Source organism: Brassica napus, chromosome C5, assembly GCF_020379485.1.
Source record: "Brassica napus cultivar Da-Ae chromosome C5, Da-Ae, whole genome shotgun sequence".
Classification (NCBI taxonomy): domain Eukaryota; kingdom Viridiplantae; phylum Streptophyta; class Magnoliopsida; order Brassicales; family Brassicaceae; genus Brassica; species Brassica napus.
The window spans coordinates 53,145,427-53,167,343 of record NC_063448.1 but is presented as its reverse complement, the minus strand read 5'-3'; the positions used below and the strand labels follow the sequence as shown (position 1 = coordinate 53,167,343).

The following is a 21,917-nucleotide window of genomic DNA, read 5'->3' as shown; positions in this document are numbered from 1 at the left end:
CATTGAAGATGAATTGGCTCAAAACTCTCACGAAGAATATGGTGCACTAAGATACATTAAGATATTCAATAGGGTCCCTTTAAGCTTGGAGTTAACCAACATTGAAGATATAAGAACTAAGATATTCTTTTTTGGCTCAAAACTCCCATGTTTCGAATCATACATTAAGTACTACTCAATATTAGTCACTCTTTAGCTGGTAAACTCCAAGCTTAAAGGGACTATTACCTATTTATATTCTGTAAAAAAACTTAGATATTATTTAATATTCCATCTAATGGAATCATCTCCACCAGAGCGGATGGATGCATGGTGGACAAGCGACTTTACTTTTTATCCGGTTTACATTCTTCGGTGCAAGCCGCTGGAATCATTTTCCCGGTGACAGTAGGCTTGACGTTAGAACATGCCGAGACAGCTGCTCCCTCTTTACCAGTGCTGACCAAGTTTATGTCAGCCAAAGCAACATTCTTGCAAGGACAGCCTGGGCTGCAGTTTAATTGCACAGCAATCTTTGTTGATGATGTGCCCCTAATGTTCTTGAAGCTCAGGTTCTCCAACTGCACCTTTGATGGCTGCACATATATTTAATTAAATAGAGATTTTAAAATGCTTGGTCAAATATTCACTATAAATGCGTTTTGAATATACCAAAGATTTTGATTCAGTTACATACCCCTGATTTGCATTTGCCATGAGGGCAGTACACTTGGTCGACGAGAATGGGCAAGCTAACATTATCCATGGTGATATCTTCAAAGAGAGCGCCGGAGACGAGACCAGGGGGAGATCCAGGCCATGTTTTGATACGAACACCATTATCGGTATGCTTGACGATGCATTTACGAATGGTGATTCCTTTCACTGGTTCCTCATTTGGGTACTTTCCAAGACTTCCGATGGAAAGACCGTGTCCTGGTCCACATTCTACGCCCTCCACAAGTAAATTTTCAGTACCGCCTCCAATGGAAATGCAGTCATCTCCGGTTTTGATCTTTGACCCTCTTATGGTGACACCTACGGACTTTCCGACGTGGATACCATCGGTGTTGAGACTCTCAGGAGGTGCGTCAATATGAACATCTTGAAGAGTTACGTTGGTGCATTGATGGATGTTCATGTGGAATAGCTTGCTGTTTGTTGATGTTATGCCGCTAATTCTCGAGTTATCGAGTTGCGTAAGTCGGATGTTCTGTTACCAAACCACACACACATGCATACTTGGTAAATGAATATTAAAAAGTAAGTCAAAATCTAGTGATTAATTTAAACCTAGTTGAAAATGCTTACGATGGGGAGATTGTTGCATTTGCCGGTCTGTTTGCAGTCATTGACCTTCCAAGCCACTGAGCCTTGACCGTCAAAAATGGCTCCGTTTCCAATCAAATTGAAATCCTTGAGTTTTCTGAAATTAACCCATCCACTATGTGGTTTTCGGGTGGTGACAGCAGATGGAGCCTTAAGATTGCCATGCATTTCGAAAGTGATAGGACTTTTGCTTGGACCTTCGAGTAGTAATTCTTCCACCAAGTAGTCACCCTTTGGCACTGTAATCGTTGTTGGTGTTGTTGCTTCAATAGCTTTTTTCCATACTGCCATAAATGCCTATAATACCATATCGAACTGCACCACATTATTCTTACGTAAAAGCCATAATAGAGGGAAGAAAAACTTATATAATGTAAAAAGATTTGGTATACGTACCGCAGTGTCATCGGTTTTGCCGTCTCCTTTAGCTCCAGATGCTTTAACATCAATTGATGGACCGCTTGGGCCTTTGAGTCCCAACTTATCACCAATAGGTGCAACAGCTCCTTTGATTTTACCTGATGCAGCAGAGGCAGCAGAAGCGGCAGATGCAGCTGAGGCAGCAGATGCATTGGATGCAGCTGATGCAACAGATGCAGCAGCTCCTTTGACTTTTTTGGCTACTTTAGAACCAACTGATTCTTCTTTATCTTCTTTCTTATCATCTTTTTTATCACCTTTCTCACCTTTAGCATCTTTTTTATCACCTTTGTCGTCTTCATGTAAGTTTCTTTGGACTCCAACATCTTGTTCTTTGAGATCCTTGGCAGCGTTTGCTATTGAGATGGCCATAACCACTAGTAGTACAAAAAACAACGCCTTAAGTCGCAAGCCCACCATCTTTTATTGTAGTTAATTTACCTTATTGATACTTGTAATTTTTTTTTAGCTTCTTTTTATGTTTATCCTCTTTTTGTGTTTTGTTTTTGTTTTCTGATTTGTTCTGGTGAGTCGAGAGCTCGGTTTATAGAGGAGCACAAGGAGTCTGAAAACCACAAACTAAACATAGTATCGAGTAACATGTTGAGATGAGAGAGTTATGCACGATCCTATTGACTTGGTGCGTTTTCTATTTATGGAGTTATATATATACAAATGAAGGATTTGCGGACGATGATGAAGACTAGTTAATAGGCTTAGACTATACGACAATTAAGTAAATGGGACCAAACGTGAAGAATAGTTGATGGGCTTCGTGAACGATGGAATAGTACCGTTTTATTTCAGACTATACTAGAAAACCCCCTAAAAGACAAACGTGGAGAGCGGCGTTAGTGTCTATTACACTCAAAGGGGAAGAAGGATCGTCTCTTTCGTTCATTCCACAAAACTTCTTGAAGTCTTGTTATGTATGGTGTGGTAGCCAAAACCCACCTTCTCGGCTTTCTTTACATGTTAGATAGCATTGGTAGGATTGATTCTAGTTTTTGACCATACCTAGTTATATCATTCAACACCTGAGCTAAGAGCTGGGAACCCTAAGACACTAAGGAATGAAATCATTAGAGAGAGACTAGGGTTTCATTATTTTTGAGGTACGTTGAATCTGATATGTATTTGAAAGTGATTCAAGATTCCCAGTGATGAAAGTTTTAGTAATCTGGAACGGTGAGAAAATAGGGCTCCCTCTTTGGAAATTTTCCCATGGAGGTTTTAGAGGAACCATTGTTGTAGATTCTTGGCAACTTCTGAAGGTTTCTGTACCGCCTGTTGAAATAAAAGTTGGTTCTTTTTACTGTCTATTGTGATCCTGAGACATTGAAGTCGTCGAATTCATTTTTCTATTTATTATTTGTTATAGGTACTTTTATTACTGTTATTAACTTATTATTACGGTTGCTATATTCTGATCAGGTTGTGAGACGATCACAGGTGAGATTTTTTTTAAAAAAACATCACATACAGTGGCTATTACGCGTCTTACCATTAACCAACACGCTGTGGAAACAAGCGCAGTAAAAAATACAAGCGACAACCGATGATCTAGAAAGCCGTATGCTCACGAATCACGATGCCATCAACATGACAACATATGGCGGGACTGATATTTATTGGAGCGTGGGAAGCAGTTGGTTTAGCTGGTAATAATCCGGTTCAATGTTATACATCTCTTTTCGCTTGCATATAACCTGTAAATTATTGGTCGCATACTCGCAGACAGAACATAAACTTTGTTGTTTTCATTACTAATCCGGTTCGTTAATAAAGATAATTGTTTTGTTTGAAATAATTCGGTTCAGTGTGTAACTCCCTATATATTGTTCCTCACCTGCTATGCTAAGCTTCAGTACTGTGAACATAAATTTACTTCAAAGTTTCGATAGTCGTCTACTTTTACAATAAATACTCCCTCCGTTTCGATTTAATTGTCGTTGTATGAAAAAAAATTCGTTTCAACATAAATGTTTTTTTAGAGTTTCAATGCAAAATTTATTAATAAAATTGTCTATTTTATTTTTTTATTAGTTGAAAAATAGTTAGGTGTATATGTTTTCTTAATCCGTGTGCATAAAGTTAAAACGATAATTAAAATGAAACGGAATGAATAATAAACAAGGCCACTTGCGTAATTGTTGATGGTGAATTCGATTCTCGTAAAAACAGTACTTACAAAAGTTTGTATCGTAAGAATAAGCATTTTGCCTTGATTGCTTAAATCTATATTAGAAACATACGTAAAGTGTTAAGTTCAAAAAAAAAAACATACGTAAAGTGTTTGGTAAAAATAAAATTCAAAGTGGTGGGAAACTTTTTAGCCTTCTGAACTTTGAAGATCACCCACAGCACAACTGCCCCCACCCACCATTGCTTTTCTACTTTTACATTTCTCTATTTATTAAACAAAAAATCTTAAATATCATAATCAACACGTCCAAAATTAATACTCCCTCCGTATTTTAATATAAGTCGTTTTAGAATTGTGGACATAGATTAAGAAAATCATTAATTTTTTATATTTTCTAAACAAAAACATCATTAGTTATTTACCTAACCACAAATCAACCAATAATAAAATAGAAAGTATATTATCAGTGTTAATAAATTTTACATAGAAAACCGAAAACGTCATATAATTTGGAACATAAAAATTTCTCTAAAACGACTAATATTAAAAAACGGAGGGAGTGTTATTCTTGAAGGTATCTTAAAATTTTAAACTCGGCGGTGTTTTACTTTATAGTGAAACAGAGGGTAAATTATGTAAAATCACATTTTCAAAGTTTTAATTCTAAACCATCAACCATGCATATCTTTTTTAACATTACCATGCATATGCTTTGTCCACCTTCTTCGATAGTCCAGCCCTCCTCACAAAAGAGGCTTTCTCAAATCACGCTAATCATATAATTCCACTAACAAAATGTGTATATAAATATAGATAGAATAGTGATCCTCGATCCAAACCATGTAGAAATATTCCCTAAGGCCATCATTATCGGAGGTGCTTAACCGTATCTTAAGTTATTTAAAAAAAAAAAAAAAAAAAAAAAAAAAACCTAATAATGTAAGAGACGTCGCCTAATTAAAGCGCAACAAGAGACGTCCTTTACGGAACACACGTAGCGACGTCTCCATCTCTCTCTCATCTTCTGAAACTTCTCCGTGAAAACTTCCACCGCCGGAATCGCCGCCGTCTCAGTCGCTTCACCACGTCCTCATCAATCGTCGCCATAAGAAAGGAGTACGCCAATCAGTGGAACCAGCACGGTCTCGGTGGAGATAACGTGAAGGGTGTTGACTCTTTTTTTTACTCTCTTTGATCTTTTTTTTTTTGCAGAAGCCTGATGGCGCCTTTGCTCAATCCCGTCGTGGGTTCCATGTGGACTTAGGAACTCGCGAGAAAGATGTAGGGATTGAATCGGATCGATTCCAACAGATTTGGATTTTCGTTTGAATTTTAATTTAGGTTGGGGTCAATTGAGGAGATTCAAGTCGCATAAGAAAGGAGTAGGCCAATTGAAAAGGGTTTAGTTTAGTTTTTGTGATTTTCTTTGGTCTGATCCTGATCAGAAGAGTGAAGGATGGTCTGATAGCGATAGAGGTATCTCTTGCACGTTTGGTGCATTATTGAGCGTGGACCAATTTCTTGTCTGCTCTTTTGAGATTCTGAAACCTGCCCCATCTTCAAGCTGTATTGCTCTCAAAAAGGTTTGTTTCTCACTACACCAAGAAGCGTTTCTTCTGATAATACAATTTGCTTAGCTTTGTTCTGTTCTCAACATAACTTAACAGCAATCCTCTGGGGAAATATCTCTACTAGTTGTGTTTAGTTTTTGTGATTTTGCTTCACTTTGATGTCTGACTGAATCTCTTCTTTGTTGTGATTCATCTGTGTTCTTGTAGGGATCTTTTAAGGGAGGAAGACCAGTGGTTATATGAATGATATTCAAGAGTTTGAGCCTGTGGTAAAGCCGCGAAGTTGTGGCTGGTGGTGATGGAATCAAACTATCCTCATCGCAACTGTGTATGTGCCTACTGCTAGAGGACCTTTCCTTGAGGATCTCTCTCGCTCTGTGGTGCCTCCAAAGAAGCCAAGCATAGCTGAGGAGCCTGCAACATCTCTGTCTCCGTTCTCTACGGCTCGTGCATCTCACAACACATATAACTCTTCTTCTCTTACCATTCTTCTCATGCTCAAAAAATAATCAAAAACTTTTTATACATTTTTATCACAAATTCATACATTTTGATCACAAATTCATACATTTTGATCACAAATTATACAATACTCAAAAACAATGTTTAATTTTTTTTTTAAGAACCCCTAAATAAGATACTTCCATTAAAACACAAAAATGTTGATGTTTCTTAGCTAGGTCTCTTAAATAAAATTTAATATTTAAAAATCATTAAGAGACCCAAAGTGAGTTATCGGGTTAACGATGCTCTAAGGTCTGAAAATAAAATGGAATTAAACTCTATTCATCTTATTTATATAAAACTACCTACACGTCTTTATAATATTGATGTCTTTGCATTTTTCGTGATGATGAATTAATACATTTCGCAAATGATGGCGAATTTAATTAGATCTATCAAGTTTAGTAGTTTACTATGTGAATTGTTTTTCTTTTCAATTAGAAAGGTCATCGGGGAATGACTATCGTTGTATAAACATACAACATTTTAGATTTATTAAATAGTAGAGGTTAATTATTATGTGCTGAAAGCTTTTTTTTTTTCAAGAAAAAATATTATGTGATACCACATTTTTGACCATAGTAATACTATATATGTAAGTTATATCTACAACATCTGAAAACGAAGAAAAAAATGTTGTCACGAAACAGACTTGCCGACAATCACGTATACTAAAGATCGTCGACTAGTGTGGAAAGCTGGCGATCTCCACAAATGTCAAATGACCATTTGTCTGGCTCAACACCAGTACCCATGCTTGATGTGTTTGTTTTGTTGTTCAACTATAATATTTAATACTCGGAAACAACCCTTTATAAAGCCCTTTAACTTCCATTATGAAGGATCACTATTCACTAACAAGGTGCATGCTTGGACAAACAGTCAACGTCTTACCAAAGCTTCTTTTCGGGATCTATCTTTTTGTGGAAACTCCTTCACTTGGACAAACAGTCAAGGTGATGGTATCATCTCTAAAAAATTGGACCGTGTATTGGTGAATGACATGTGGCTGTTTACCTTCTCTAATGCTCTTGCGGTCTTCGGCGAGCCAGGTATATCAGACCATAGTCCATGTTGCGTATTCTTGGATGCAGCAAACCAAAAGCATAAACGGCTCTTCAAATTTCAAGCGTTCCTCAATGACAATCCAGAATTTCCGCTCATTGTAAAGGAATGTTGGGAGTCTCTGCAATTCGACGGTACCTACATGTTTCGTGTCTCCAAAAAGCTTAAGCAACTAAAGAGTATCATTCGCTCCTTTAGTCGACAGAACTACTCTGGTATTAAGTTGCGTGTAGCTGAATCTTTTGCAGAGCTACTTGCTTGCCAGCAACAGTTGTTATCAACTCCATCTCCATCACTGGCTCTTAATGAGAGGGAAGCTCATCGAAACTGGTTCCTCCTTGCAAAGGCTGAGGAATCCTTTCTGTTCTAGCGGTCACGGGTCAACAGACTTCGTGATGGCGATTGTAACTCAGCCTACTATCATCGTTCTCTTCGGACAAGACAATCACTAAACCAGATCCTTTTTCTGCTTGTTGAGAACGATGCTATTATTGACTCTCGCGAGGGTTTACAGGAGCATGTAGTTCAGTTTTACTCTAATCTGCTAGGGGGACCTGTTACCAATTCCTATCTCCCTCAGGATGAGGTTGCGTCCCTGATCCCATTCAGATGTTCTCCTGATACTGTTGATAAGCTGTCTCCTCCCTTCTCGCATGATGATATCCGCAAGGTTTTCTTCTCTCTGCCGAAGAGCAATGCTCCTGGACCAGATGGTTATCTTTCTGAATTTTTTATTGCAAATTGGGATACTGTTGGAAAGGATATGATAGCTGCTGTCTCAGAATTTTTTTCGTCAGGTGTTATTTTACAACAGTGGAACGCTACAATCCTTTCTCTTATTCCCAAGAAAATTAATGCCTCTGGGATCTCAGAATTTAGACCCATCTCTTGCCGTAATACGGTCTACAAGGTGATCTCCAAGCTGCTGGCGAACAGACTCAAAGAAACCCTTCCTGACATTATCTGCAATACTCAATCCGCTTTCATTCCAGGAAGACTCTCGGTAGAGAATGTTCTAATGGCTACAGAAGTAGTCCAGGGATATAATTGGAAAAATATCTCCAAGAGATGCATGCTGAAGGTGGATCTTAAAAAGGCCTTTGATTCTCTAAACTGGAACTTCATTATTATGGTGCTTCGGACACTAAATTTTCCGGGCCACTTTGTCAAGCTTATCGAGCAATGTATCACCACTACCAAGTTTTCGGTAGCCGTAAACGGTGAATTATGTGGCTTCTTCAATGGTACGAAAGGGTTGAGGCAGGGTGACCCTCTATCACCTTACCTTTTTGTCCTTGCTATGGAGGTGCTTTCTCAACTACTGAATACTGAGTTCAACTCAGGGCGTATTGGTCATCAGACGGCTGCGTTGAATCCACAGGTCACTCATCTGGCCTTTGCAGATGATATTATGATATTTTTTTATGGAGAAAAGGAGTCATTAGCTAATATTGCCTCTACTCTTGACACTTTCTCTGAATGGTCCGGCTTAACGATGAATAGAGACAAGACCGAGCTCTTTGTGGCGGGATTGAATCAAAGACCGAGCTCTTTGTGGCGGGATTGAATCATGTGGAAACTGTAGACATCCTTAGTCTAGGTTTCTCCCTTGGATCATTGCCCGTTAGGTATTTGGGACTGCCTCTTATGCATAGGAAGCTCCAAATTTGCGACTATCGGCCTCTGCTTGATCAACTAAGAAGGCGTTTCTCATCATGGACATCTCGATGTCTTTCTTTGCTGGGAGAAGGGAGTTAATAATATCAGTAATATTTGGGACTCTCAATTTCTGGTTTTCTTCTTTCTTATTGCCTAAAGGTTGTATTGCCTCTATATCATCATTGTGCTCAAGATTCTTGTGGAATGGCAATATAACAAGTAAAGCAGCAGCAAAGGTCTCTTGGATTTCGGTTTGTCTTCCCAAAGAGGAGGGTGGTCTCGGCATCAGGGAGCTTTCTCAGTGGAACAAAACACTTAATTTGAAACTGATATGGCTTCTCTTCTCTGAATCTGAGTCTTTGTGGGCTGTATGGTCGAAATCAAACAGGTTAAAGAGGACAAGTCTATGGAGTCAAGATATTAACAAGCAATCTTCTGGTATATGGACCACCATTCTCAGCTTAAGGGATGATGCAGAACCTTTTATTAGGTGTCAGCTTGGTAATGGTGAAAAAGCCAGCTTCTGGTACGATCATTGGTGTGAAAAGGGTCCTCTCATCAAATTTTTTGGTCCTTCGGGACCTACACAGCTTAGCATCTCCATTGATTCCACTGTTGCTTCGGCTTGCTCTAAAACAGGGTGGAGAATCAAACATGCCCGCTCCACCCAAGCAGAGGATTTCCAAATCTTCTTGTGCTCGATTCCATTGCCCTCTCTCTCACCTACAACAGATTCTTACTACTGGCAGGTTGCTGATGTGAGCACAAACTCTTTCTCTGCAAAGCTAACATGGGAAGCGCTTCGTCCTCGTGGGCAGACTCAAGTTTGGTCAGACGTTATCTGGTTTAAAGGTTCAACGCCAAGCCATACATTCATGATGTGGGTCGCTCAGCTAGACAGATTACCAACTCGATCTCGTCTGGTGTCATGGGGACTTCAAATTGCTGATTGTTGCTGCATCTGCAACACTTTCCTGGGAAACGCGAGATCATCTCTTCCTTAGATGCTCTTACAGTGAACATATTTGGTCTGTTGTTACAACTCGGCTTGGGTACAGGCAGACACTCTTTCACACTTGGACAGCCTTCATCTCTTGGTTAGACATAAAGGACAACATATGCTCCTCCACTCTTTGCAAACTCGTCTCTCATGCCACCATTTACAAAATATGGCAGGAGAGAAACAATCGCCTTCACAACAACTCCACCACTCCGCCTCTAGTCCTCTTCAAGTCCATTGACAAACTGATACGAGACTTCATACTTGCGAGACAAAAACGCAAGAACTTTAAGAAACCGATGCAAGCTTGGCTCAGATATGACTAAGCTTCTATCACTTTGCTTCTATTAGCTATTATAGTTCTCTTAGGCCTCTCTCTGTTTTTATTTTTTTTGTCTTAGATTGGTATCAGGTTTAAAACTTTTTGTAAAAGCAAAACTCTTTGATAATGATATTCACATACTTATATAAAAAAAAAAAAAAAAAAACACGGTGCATGCATGTTGATTAATTAAATAATTTGGGAAAGGGGATGTACATATCAATGATATCATGCATATATGCCATGTGTAACATAGATGATTACCTGACCAAACTCACAACTTATCTAAACAAACTAGCATATGATTCTGAAAAGGAAATTGTCTATTGCATTTGCTTGCATGATTTCAGAATAGATATAGCAAGACTGTTAGAAATACGTGTGAAAATCTGTTAGGTTAAGATCAATGTCCTCATAAATGCTGAGATAAGGATTTTACAACCATAAAATAGTGACAATCGCTATGATATGGCCTATCCTAATCACATTATTTGAAACGACACCAATTGAATCAAATAGCTTTTGCTGCATGATTACATCATTTGTCCCAAATCAAACCGAATGAAACCGGATAATATCAAATTGGTTAAGATTAACTCGGACCGAATAATTCAACATTAATTAACCCTGACCGGGAGAGATAAATGTCTTTTTAATTTTTAAAACAAAACATAAAGAGAGATTTGTCTTATCGTGGCTCGAGGCTTTGTCTCCTCTGCGCGTGAAATTCTCGTTAGTGACCCTCACGATCTCTCTCTCTCTCTCTCTCTCCTATAACTCGGATCACCACATGACTCTATCTCCTTCTCATTTCCGTTAAACGCAGAACCAAACTCCCCTAAAGGTTCGGTCTTTTCTCCTTCTCTCTCCGAATAGATCCCAAAAAAAAAACACATTTCGGAAACAAACTTCTCAAGGCCCTTGAGGGGGAAGGAGGGGGAGAGACGAGTTTGATCTGATTTGATTGATGTCTGGAGCTGTATCTGGTTCCAGGGACATGGGTTTCGTCGACAACAACAACAAGAAAGATGGAGACGACGGAAACACTTCCAAAACGGCGTCGTCTCACCAACACGAGGGCACCGACGACGAGGGTGCTGGATCCTTGGGGAGGCAAATGAGCGAAGCCTCTCTTAGCGCTGCTGAGGAGGAAGAAGAAGATGATTCCAAATTACAATTGGGTCCTCAGTACACTATCAAGGAACATCTCGAGAAGGATAAGGTTTTTCTTCCCTCTCTTATTTTAATATAATAATATTAATAAAATTTTGAAGAATTCTCTGAGGGAGGTGTTGATCTGTTTTAGATGAATCTGATGTTTTAGGATGATGAGAGTCTGAGGAAGTGGAAAGAACAGCTTCTTGGAAGTGTTGATGTTACCAACATTGGAGGTAATGATATTGTTAGATCATAGTGTTTGTTTGATGTCTCTGTGATTCATGTTTGGATCAGACTAGATCTGGTTGGTTCAAATATGAACACGTTCTTGGATTATGCATTGCTTGATTATACATTTTATAAAGTGATTTTTATATATATACTAGTATACATCATGTTTAGATTCCACAAATGTTTCTTCTTCTTTTTTTTTTTTTTTGGAATTTTTATAGAATTTTGTCTCTTTTTTTAATATAATATATGTGCAGAGACTCTTGACCCTGAAGTGAAGATCATTAGCCTGGCGATCTTATCCCCTGGAAGACCAGATATTGTTCTAATGGTTCCGGAGAATGGGAACCCAAAGGGGATGTGGTTTACTTTGAAAGAAGGGAGCAAGTACTGTTTGAAGTTCACGTTTCAGGTTAAAAACAACATTGTCTCTGGTCTTAGGTACACCAATACCGTTTGGAAGACCGGTGTTAAAGGTAATAAACAACACATGAGTTTGTCTTAGATTCTTTTGATAGACAATGAATGTGACCAATTCCTTTTCTTATATGGATTCAGTGGACAGAGGAAAGGAAATGCTTGGAACCTTTAGTCCTCAGTCGGAGCCATACAACCACGTGATGCCTGAAGAGACCACTCCTTCTGGCATGTTTGCTCGAGGATCTTATTCTGCTAGAACTAAGGTCTGTGACATTCGTTCAGAATCTAACTCTGTAATAACATTCTTTGGTCTTTGTTCTTACTTTTGCTAAAAATCTTGTCACAGTTTCTTGATGATGATAACAAGTGCTACTTGGAGATCAACTACAGCTTCGACATCCGTAAAGAATGGCCTGCTGTTTAAGACTCAAGAACAAGACTCCTGAGATGAAGTGTTCGTCAGTAGAAGTTGTGTTTGTTTTTTCACTCCCTATCTCTTTTTTCTCGTCGTTGGACATATTATCGTGAATCGTTTTTTTTTTTTTCGGTCATTATTGTAGAACAAGAGCGACATTTATTTCCTCTTTGGTCTTGATTTTAAGAAAGACGATGTTTGTTCTCCAAGTCTATTTCTCCTTCAGCCTCTTAACATGTGTTTGATGGATATGATTGATTGTGTCAGATTGTAAGATGTATAATAATGATTAATTTGTCTCGGTCAAAAAGCTGAAGAGATGAAAGTTAAAGAAAAGACAAAAAGGTATTTGCTTGATAGAGAATGTGCATCGTCTTTAGTCATCATATGGCTTTGAAGAGAAGGAATATTGATTTGAAGCTCCTTTATCTTTTCTTTTTGCATCAATTGAACCGCAATACTTTTATCATGTACAGTTTTTGACCATTTTTCTAGTCGTTTCCGAAGCTGTGTTCCAGTAGAAATGGTGGTCTGAATTTTTTAAAATTGTCTTTAGAAAAGACAAACGTGATAAATAAAGGAAGATTTGGGTCATCATGTTTACTCTGTTTTATAAAGGCCCATGTTGTCTTTAGACTGTACCCGCCTCGTTTCAAACGTGTGCACCGATCGAACATAATCTTGAACTGAACCGCGTCCTCTTCATAAAGCGTCGCTCTCATGTAGTTGTTTGCATTTCTGATTTTTATTATTTGAAAAAACTTAGAAAGTGGGATTCACACATTTTTAATATTGTTTTGTTTACCAGTTTTATATTTTTGTTGTTTTGAAGAATTAGTATTGAGAAGAACCATTTACTATAAGTAAGAAAAAAAAAGAATTGAAATGGTTATAAATGTCGTCAGCGAAGAAGGTGATTGAGAGTTTATTTCATCGCTTTCAAGTTTACTCGCAGATCGGAAAATGTATGGGCCGATCAAGTTGCAAAACAGGCCTTTTGGGCTGTAAACCCAATTTAAATTTCTAATGAAAAATTATGGTTGAAAAAAAATGGTTATAAATGAGAAAACATGAAGATCACAAATTGATGATATCAAGTAAAACAAAGCAAAGGAAAGAAACTTTGACATTTACCATCACAGAAAATGGATCTTGTTTGTTTTGTTGGTCTTTAGTTTTGCTCTCAAAATTAGAAACCCTATCTTTTATATACTTTTAACATAAGAAGTAGAAGAAGAATAAGACCATCAAGAGGGGTTAAGCATACAAACCATTGGACTCCCTCCTTGTTGTACACTTTTTTTTTGGCTCATCTTCTCCCTCAAGTCCCAACATTTTCTTTTTATTCAAGCGTTCTTACCAGTTTCTTTAAGAGAGTTGAGTCTGCGAAGTCTTTGGTCAAGTTCTGCCAGCACCGCCGGTTCCTGCTTCTTCCTCTGCTTTGATATTGTGTTGGTTGTCATGGATCCAATTTTCTCAAATGCCACCTGTAACCCAAAAAAATATATGTTATTGGATTATGAATCTTCAACATATAATAAACTATTTGGATTAGTTATATGGCTTACCGTCAATAATTCATCAGGGTCAAAGAGCTGGTGAGAGGTGGTCTGTATTATGTTGATCACATCACCGACCTGGTGAGTCATAAGCAGCTCGTTTTCTTTCATCTGCCAAATAAAAACAGAGATCAGTAAAATGATACTTAATCTTCAAGAGGATGGACGATGCTGATCCAGAGAGAGAGAGAGAAGTAAGAACCTTGAATATTGCCAAAGCTGCATGAAAAAGAACCTTTGCTCCTTCATAGAAAAGTACATCCCAAACTCTTAGAGTTGTCTGCAAACAAAAGTTATCTGTTTACTTAATAAAAGCAAAGCTTAGAAAGCCAAAGAATGTAACATAAGAGTTTGTTTTTTTTGTAAGAACCTCTGAAGGCAAGCTTTTGGAGAAGAGGCATAGAAACCACTCTGTGGCTACAAGGGAGACATCAAAGCCCATATCGTCAAGATGACTAGCTATTCTGCAAACAATAAACAACAAGAGTTTGATCAGCTGATGAAAGCTCAGCGACCAAGAACTAAGGAAGACATACCGAGGACACTTTTGGGCGAGCAGATCTTTGAAAACCCGCTGCTCAACATGGCATCCAGACAAGTTGGTTGTGTAGCAGTCACGGACCAATACGTTTTCCAAAAGCACTGCTAGCATCCAGAACGCGTCTTCTTCTGTCTTCATCACAAGCAATAGTAACGCTGCAACGTAGTTTAGCCCCTACCAAACAAACAAAAAAAAAAAACATCATTGATTAAGATCAAATAACCCAATCCAATAGAGATAGTGGAGACGGGAAGAGGATGAGTGGGTGTTTACCTGACAGTAGCCAACATCAGAGTCGCGAAAAGAATAGCCAACAAGCACACGTCGTAGAGCAGCATGACCTTCTGGAGTGTCCAACCACGGATGCCCTGGGAAAGTCCGTGGCAAATCCTACAAAAAAAGTGTATACACAAAGTCAAAGTCAAAACGATTAAAAGATCCGAAGAGGTTGCACTAAAAGATAATTGGAATCAACTTATCATCTCACATATTCCCAAATAACGATCAACCAAACAGTAATAGCAGAAGAAAGGCTCAGCTGTACACAAGAATGAACAACGGATCTCGAACAATCCTAAAATAAAAGATTCAATCAAAATCTAATAAACAGATCAAGAAAATCAACGGTCATAAGAAGAGATAGGCTTTGATAGAGTTTCCAACAGTAATTGTCTGAACACAAAGAGTGAACCAACAGACAGACCAAAACAATCCTAATACAAAGGATCAACGAGAATCAAATCCTAGATTCTCTTGAACAACAAACCCAATCAAACAAATCAGCCAAAGAACTCATAAAACACAAACAATAAGATGAAAAATTTCATAAAAATCGAGACTTTTTTTTGGATAAGAAAGATTCAAAAAAACTCACATGATCAATCTGCAGCGTAGCAGGCGTAACCTTCCCATCAACAGCCTTACTCAAATCACTATAATAACTCTCCGGGACAGTAGACTTCTTCTTCGCAGCACCAGAGAGAGAGAACCAAACCTTAGGCCTCAACACAGGAGGGATCCCTTTCCTAACCAACCTCTTCAACGTAATGGCATTCGTCAGAGTCGAGATCTTGAGAGACGTCTTCTTCAAGGCGATGCCGTCGCCGATCATGAGAATCTCGGGCTGGAGATACCAGTTAGCTCCTTTGCTAGCTTCCAGAGCCCACCACACCCGCCCCTGGTTCCTCACCTTCTCTCGAACTTCGTTCAGGACGTTCACGTCGTCGACATTGCCTTCCACCGTGAACCCGTACAGGTCCTGGAACTTCACGACGATGTTGGCTCGTCGGGCGTGGATGCTGGGGCGGAGGATGGGGATCTGGGATTGGAGCTCCATCGTTAGGTCTCGCCTGTTTTGGATCCCAAACATCTTTTTGGGCTGTCTGAATTTTCGTCGGTTTTTTTCAGACCAAAGCACGAGCCTCTCTCAGACCAAACTTTCGATGTGTCCTTTTTTTTTAATGTTGTCACGATATCGCCTTGAAGCTTTCTCTCTCTCTCTCTCTCTCTCTCTCTCGACCTGATCTTTCTCCTCTATGCAGTTAAATTAATTTCGTGAATTTAAAAATTCAGAAACAGAAAAGAAGAAGCCAAAAAAGAACAAAAGATTTTTTTTTTCCGATCTCGTGAAGAGGAATGACACTAAAAATGGAAAGACAGGTGATGGAATCACGACCTTTAAATAAATAGGAAATTTTATTAACTGAAGGAAATGGAAATTCCAGAGGAGCGTTGAACTGAAATCACGCGTCTCTCGGTGTCCAATAGAGAAAGAATGATTGAGAGGAGGAGGTGCGAGGAGAGATTATCTAGAGATTAAAGTGGGGGTTGAATCTGGAAGCTCGTATTTTTATTGGGGTAGTTTTTATAATTTAATGATGATAATGATTTTGGAACGTTGGTGTTTGAAACGAAAGCTTGGATTTTTATGGGGTTATTGTATAATTTGATGAATGTTATAAATTAAGCATTGAAATGATCATCTACTTCTTTACCAAACTCAAGCACTATGATCATCCACTCCTTTACCAACTCAAGCACTATGATCATCTACTCATCAAACACTATGATCACCCACTCATTTACCAAATTAATATCTTTGTTATTTTATATATTGTTGTTCACTATAAATATCATCACTCATCTCACTCTTTTGTACACCATAAACAAGAACAAGAGTAATTCATCAAAAAATCATTACATTTTCTTCTTCCTCCTTATAATAAACTCTCTCCCTTATACTAGTGTTATTTGCTTCCTACGGGTATTAAATTCTACTCTTATTTGAATTTCACGATACTATAAATTATAAGTTATTTCATAACACGTTATCAGCACGATCACTCTGCGATTCGGTAAAATTTATTTGTATAATTTATACCCTGTTATAATGGTCGGTATACCGCCTCTACTATTATTTATATCATGTTATAATGGCCGGAATACCGCCTATATTATTTACTAGTAATTTAATTTATTTATTGGTCGGCCGAGTCGCCTTATATTCTGTTTATTATTTATTGGTCGGCCGAGCCGCCTTATATCCTGTTTATTATTTATTGGTCGGCCAAGCCGCCTTATATCCTGTTTATTATTTATTGGTCGGCTGAGCCGCCTTATATTTTGTTTATTATTAATTGGTCGGCCGAGCCGCCGTATAATTTATTTATTATTCTGCATTGATCGACTGAGCCGTCGCATGATTTGTTGTCATATAACATAAATATTTCATTGTCATAATTTTTCACTTTTATGAAATTTTATAGATTTGATTGATCGTTTAATACGATATTTTCAGACTGATTTTCGGTGCACTCGATTTAACCCCAACGGTCACAAAGAAAATTTTTCAAAAATTTTCCCTTTCTCCAACGGTCATGAACAGTAATTTTCATCTATAAATACAACTCATTTTCACTCCATTTCATCATCCAAAACATTTCATCTTCTCTCAAAAATTTCAAATCGCTCTCCTCCGATTTTTCATTTCAAGAAAGATGATTCGCGCACTTTTGTTTTTATGTGCCATTTTTATTTGTGTTTCTATTTATGGTTTATTCGTTGGAGAATTTACTCCGAGTGAATTTAAGATGAATATCGGTTTAATTTTCTTTACATCGCTTCTCCTTGTAATTGCTTGCATGATTAATATAAATGGTTCATTTTAAAATTGCATAATACTATAGTCATATGACATATAATATATTAACCATGACTAATGGTTGTCCATATGCTAAAACGCATCGATCGATGGGTTTATGGGCTATAACGCAGCGATCGATGGATCTACTAAAACGACTTTGTTTAATTTAATTCTACACACTGTAATGTGTATCGCTTATTGTTAATTTGTTTGGTTCGGTTAACACTCCAAACAGAAAACACCTTTATAACGTGTAGTTGCGTTACCGATTTGCTCGTCTATTCATTGAACCATGCACATGCACACATGTGTCACCAATATGCTTGTTTGATAATAATACGTTTGGTCAAAGTTATAATACTAAATTGGTTTGTTCAAAAAATAATATGTTTGAATTGGTTTGGATAACCATTGGTTTATATGGTTCATGCTATAAATAATTGAGAATCATTAATTAATATTTGAAATATAATCTTTGATTGGTTTGATTGTTTGGTTTTAAAATCTTTGAGCACTAAAGAACTTGATATCATTAATAATCATCAACGCTTGTCTATATGTAAGAATAATAGTTATTTGATGAATTAAATTTTGCTTATTATACTTTAATATGCTTCACGGTTTAATGGTATTAAGGAAACATACTTTATGATTCATGGTCTAACATCATAAAAGAAATTATTTGTAATCGGTTAGTTTTGTAGTCGATTAGTCTTTGGTCTAATATCATAAAATAATTTGGATTATATGTTGATATTTACTAATGTAATGGCCATGTTTATATGAGCAAAATTTAAAGTTTTCAGGATTGTGTATTCTCTCGGAAAGATATGTACAAGTTATCAGCCAATTCAGAAACGTGAACAGCTGAAACTTTCATCGCCGATATACTTCTGTTTATAAGATAAGTATTTTTATGCTTTATATACAAGTTTAACAAACTTGATTAGATAAATCAATTTACATGAAGTTGGCAGTGATATAAATTTGTTCATTAAATTGATTGATAGGTTAAACTTTGTTAAATAGCATGAGAGTAATAATATAGTCTATATAATAATTACTATGAAAGTTTTATTTATTTTCTGATATAATAAGACACCTTTGTTAATACATATTTATATATATTTGAAATATTTTGATTTTATTACCATTTATATTGTGGATTTTAAGTTTAAAGCTTGACTCTAAAAGATCCATAAGTTTTGGAAGATAATATATATAAAAAGGTATTATCACCTGAAGTGATTACCTAAAGCTCATTTTGTATTTTGCATTTAAAGATTACAAGACCTGAAGTCTGTAAATAAAGCCAACTATGTTGGATGTTAAGTTTAAAAGTAAAATTTCTTCAAGAAATTTTTTTATGATGCATATATATTGAAAAATATCTATTGATAAATCACGTCTAGTTGATTATGATTCATTCTCCTGGAGAGAATAAGATATTTAAAAAAAAAAACTCATAAATAGTTGTTTTAGACGTGAGCATAAATGAGGTCAAGGTCCAAAGAGTTTCTTTATAGAACTCATACTCTCACTTAAAGTTGAGAAAATAAACATGGTAATAAAGAAAAGAAATTATGAATTCATCTGAAGATGAAAGAAAATTTATTGTGTGTACAATACAAGGTAGTAAAAACTTATAGAATGCTTAAAAAGAGGATCTATATGATGCTCCAGAAGTGTACATAGTATTACTGCACATAAAAATTCAATTTAAAGTTTTTAAGAATGCAATTTAAAGTTCTTAAGGTATTGTATTTTTATAAGTATCAAAAGTTAAAAGGATCTACGAAAAATACATAACCCATGTAGGATATAGTGTTGATTAAGAAAATGAGATACATTCGAGATTGATAAACCTGTAGTATTATCATCTCGAGGGGAAGAGTTAAAGAATCTCACTTTTTATGATAAGTCAAACATCCAGAAGATTATGTTTACACTAAAACTAAGATTGATGAATTTTTCTCAAAGTAAATCCGTAAGATTTTGAGACACTTATGTTGAGACAATAAGCAAACGAAATGATATATACATTTCAATCAAAAATAATTCTCAAAGCAGTATAAGTATTTTAGAGAAAATATCTACAGCCTCTTATATATTGTACTACACAAAGATTAGTATAATGAAGATAAATGTATAGTAAACTAGAAGTTTACATTTGGCATGAATCAGTTAGACCATTTTGGTTCATTAATAATGCGAATATATACTTAAAGGTCATATGCATAGTCATATAAGAACCAGAAGATTCTTCCAAATGATTTGACATATGTTGCTTACCCATAAGATAAAAGGGTAATATGGTTTTCACCAGCCAAAATAAGATATTGGCATAAATAACGAAGATGTTAGTGGACTGATCACCCACTATGCATTTTTATAATATTGGTGAATTCACTTCTTAAAGTCTTTAACGACTATAGCACATTCACTGAGATAAGTGCTAAACATTTTGAGCAACAATGGTTCGCATCAAGCCAATAAATATTCACTAGTTCTCCCCATCATTGGTATGGAATCAGAAACCAATCATTTTCATCTAAGAATGTTGGATGTTGCTCCGCCACAGAGCTTCAAATGAAGATGTGTTTTCAAATGAGGTTGGAAATATATGTTGGATATAAATCTCTATTGACACTTAAGAATCCAGAGCCATTCCCGAAAAATATAAGTAAGACTATACATGAATTCTAAAAGTGAGTTAGTACTTCCAACATAAAAGGAGAGAAAATAAACAGCTGGAAAAGAAAATAAGTTGAAATGAATTATCATTGATCCTCGGGCTAAACACAATGTGAAATACAAGTCCAAAAGATAATTCATTTCAAAACTTACTAAAGCAGTTGCCAGACACGACCCATATAAATATAGTGATCAAGTCACATATACCAGCTGTAAATGCTCCAATAAGAATAAATGTTCTACAAGAACAATATCAAACTGCTAGTCACGCCTGCAGCGTGGTAGACAGATTGGTTCCAAAGATAAATCCTCGTAAATGAAAAAGGAGCATATATTGATAATGGTCAAAACGAGGCAATATAGTTTTGTATGATCTCCAGAAGAGAAATTAAACATGACTGACGAAAATTCAGGTACCTGAGACAAATGAAGAGATCTCAATAAGTTATGTCATGTATGAAACAAAATGGAACCGATAAGAAAATTGACGTCGATGATATTATACATGCAAAGTAGCAGTTGATATAATAAATGAGAAAGAGGATCATGAAAGAAAGTCTATTGAAAAGTGTACACAAAGAAATGATTGGCCAAATCAGAAAGATGCAATAGACAAAGATATAAACTTCTTGTGAAATAGAGAAGTATTTGGACCAGTAGTCCATACACTAAAAGGTGTAAAACAAGTGAGATGTAAATGAACCGTTGCACACAAAGAAGGATCAATATGAAATTAATTGTGAAGAGACATAATTTCATGTGGTAGATGCAACTAGTTTCAAGTTCCTTATAGTCTGGTAATAAAGGAAGAACTTGAATGAAACAATCCACTTGAAAAATGTTAATCCCTGAAAGTATAATCCATGAAGGATTGATGATATCAAAATCATGTTCCCGGGAACTCTGCATATTCGATCGAATTGAAACAAACTATTTTATGGAATATATGAAATATTATAAGGTTAACAAATGTATCCATTTGTATTTATCAAGAGATTATAAATCAATAGAATCATGATTTGAATATAATCAAAACTCCTGAAGAGTTATAGAAAAATTATATTTTGGAAGAAAACTCTTGACAATACTATATTGTTTTATGTATTCTAAACTGGAGATCTAAAACTAAGATGTTATCATAAAGATCCTTAAAGTATTTTATTTAAGACGCTCGTATATGTTTGGTCCTGAAATACCATACGTAAGAGTGTTATTTAAGAAAATTATTAATCTTTTTCATTACTGAAAGATGTAATTTCATATGAAAAGAAAGAAAATCATAATAGTAACTTCTATAGTTACAAATGAATAATTCGTATGTACGAGACGAATTTCTATACAATTATATGTAAGAAATTTGGTTTGAAATCCAAATAGACCAATAAACTATTGTCTAAGTCAAAAGAGAATTATGGAGAAGAAGTCTAAAGGCCCTAGATATCATAATAGAAATGAATAGAGTTTATTCTCTTAAGCTTAATTCTCTGAAGAGAGTTGATTGGAATACATATCCTGAAAATATTATTTCCAGAGAAAGAAATATGATAGTAAGTGTGGTTGTACTCTTTTTCCTTATCATGGTTTTTTGTTTCCCATTGGGTTTTTCCATGACAAGGTTTTAACGAGGCAACAAAGAACATACAAAAGATAGACAACCAAAGAGAATGTTACAATTTGAGAGATGAAAATCTATCATTGTTCTAAAGGTTCTATGACTACTCATTCGAGGGGGAGCTTACGTAGTTGTACTTTTTTTTACTTT

General features: G+C 36.3%; 3 protein-coding genes and 1 non-coding gene across 4 annotated transcripts; 2 read left to right on the top strand and 2 right to left on the bottom strand.

The window, feature by feature from the left end:
• Positions 1-13: 13 nt before the first annotated feature.
• On the bottom strand, positions 14-2,257 carry LOC106399070 (exopolygalacturonase clone GBGA483-like). Its single transcript, XM_022702894.2, has 4 exons — positions 1,705-2,257; positions 1,291-1,605; positions 677-1,192; positions 14-575 (listed from the first exon to the last, which is right to left on the bottom strand). The coding sequence occupies exons 1-4, from the start codon at positions 2,146-2,148 to the stop codon at positions 327-329; spliced, it is 1,524 nt and encodes a 507-aa protein (XP_022558615.1). The 5' UTR covers positions 2,149-2,257; the 3' UTR covers positions 14-326.
• A 626-nt stretch (positions 2,258-2,883) lies between these two features.
• On the top strand, positions 2,884-3,005 carry LOC125588222. Its single transcript, XR_007324611.1, has one exon. It is a non-coding gene; the product is annotated as a small nucleolar RNA snoR130 (small nucleolar RNA).
• A 7,672-nt stretch (positions 3,006-10,677) lies between these two features.
• On the top strand, positions 10,678-12,520 carry LOC106402167 (rho GDP-dissociation inhibitor 1). The gene is made up of 5 exons (XM_013842847.3): positions 10,678-11,217; positions 11,320-11,386; positions 11,642-11,860; positions 11,943-12,067; positions 12,151-12,520. The coding sequence occupies exons 1-5, from the start codon at positions 10,963-10,965 to the stop codon at positions 12,226-12,228; spliced, it is 744 nt and encodes a 247-aa protein (XP_013698301.1). The 5' UTR covers positions 10,678-10,962; the 3' UTR covers positions 12,229-12,520.
• Positions 12,521-13,332: 812 nt separating this feature from the next.
• LOC106401708 (growth hormone-regulated TBC protein 1-A) lies at positions 13,333-16,137 on the bottom strand. Its single transcript, XM_013842268.3, has 7 exons — positions 15,194-16,137; positions 14,593-14,709; positions 14,315-14,493; positions 14,149-14,242; positions 13,981-14,058; positions 13,788-13,889; positions 13,333-13,706 (listed from the first exon to the last, which is right to left on the bottom strand). The coding sequence occupies exons 1-7, from the start codon at positions 15,686-15,688 to the stop codon at positions 13,566-13,568; spliced, it is 1,206 nt and encodes a 401-aa protein (XP_013697722.1). The 5' UTR covers positions 15,689-16,137; the 3' UTR covers positions 13,333-13,565.
• Positions 16,138-21,917: the final 5,780 nt, after the last annotated feature.

Bases quoted from the DNA above. Each gene is read 5' to 3' on its own strand.
- LOC106399070 (XM_022702894.2), bottom strand. From the start codon at position 2,148: ATGGTGGGCTTGCGACTTAAGGCGTTGTTTTTTGTACTACTAGTGGTT. The intron at 1,606-1,704 runs GTACGTATACCA...ATGGTATTATAG, and splicing joins GCAAAACCGATGACACTGCG to GCATTTATGGCAGTATGGAA. The intron at 1,193-1,290 runs GTAAGCATTTTC...GTTTGGTAACAG, and splicing joins AATGCAACAATCTCCCCATC to AACATCCGACTTACGCAACT.
- LOC106402167 (XM_013842847.3), top strand. From the start codon at position 10,963: ATGTCTGGAGCTGTATCTGGTTCCAGGGACATGGGTTTCGTCGACAAC. The intron at 11,387-11,641 runs GTAATGATATTG...ATATATGTGCAG, and splicing joins TGATGTTACCAACATTGGAG to AGACTCTTGACCCTGAAGTG. The intron at 12,068-12,150 runs GTCTGTGACATT...ATCTTGTCACAG, and splicing joins CTTATTCTGCTAGAACTAAG to TTTCTTGATGATGATAACAA.
- LOC106401708 (XM_013842268.3), bottom strand. From the start codon at position 15,688: ATGTTTGGGATCCAAAACAGGCGAGACCTAACGATGGAGCTCCAATCC. The intron at 14,494-14,592 runs GTAAACACCCAC...TTTGTTTGGTAG, and splicing joins CTGATGTTGGCTACTGTCAG to GGGCTAAACTACGTTGCAGC. The intron at 13,707-13,787 runs GTAAGCCATATA...TTTGGGTTACAG, and splicing joins ACCCTGATGAATTATTGACG to GTGGCATTTGAGAAAATTGG.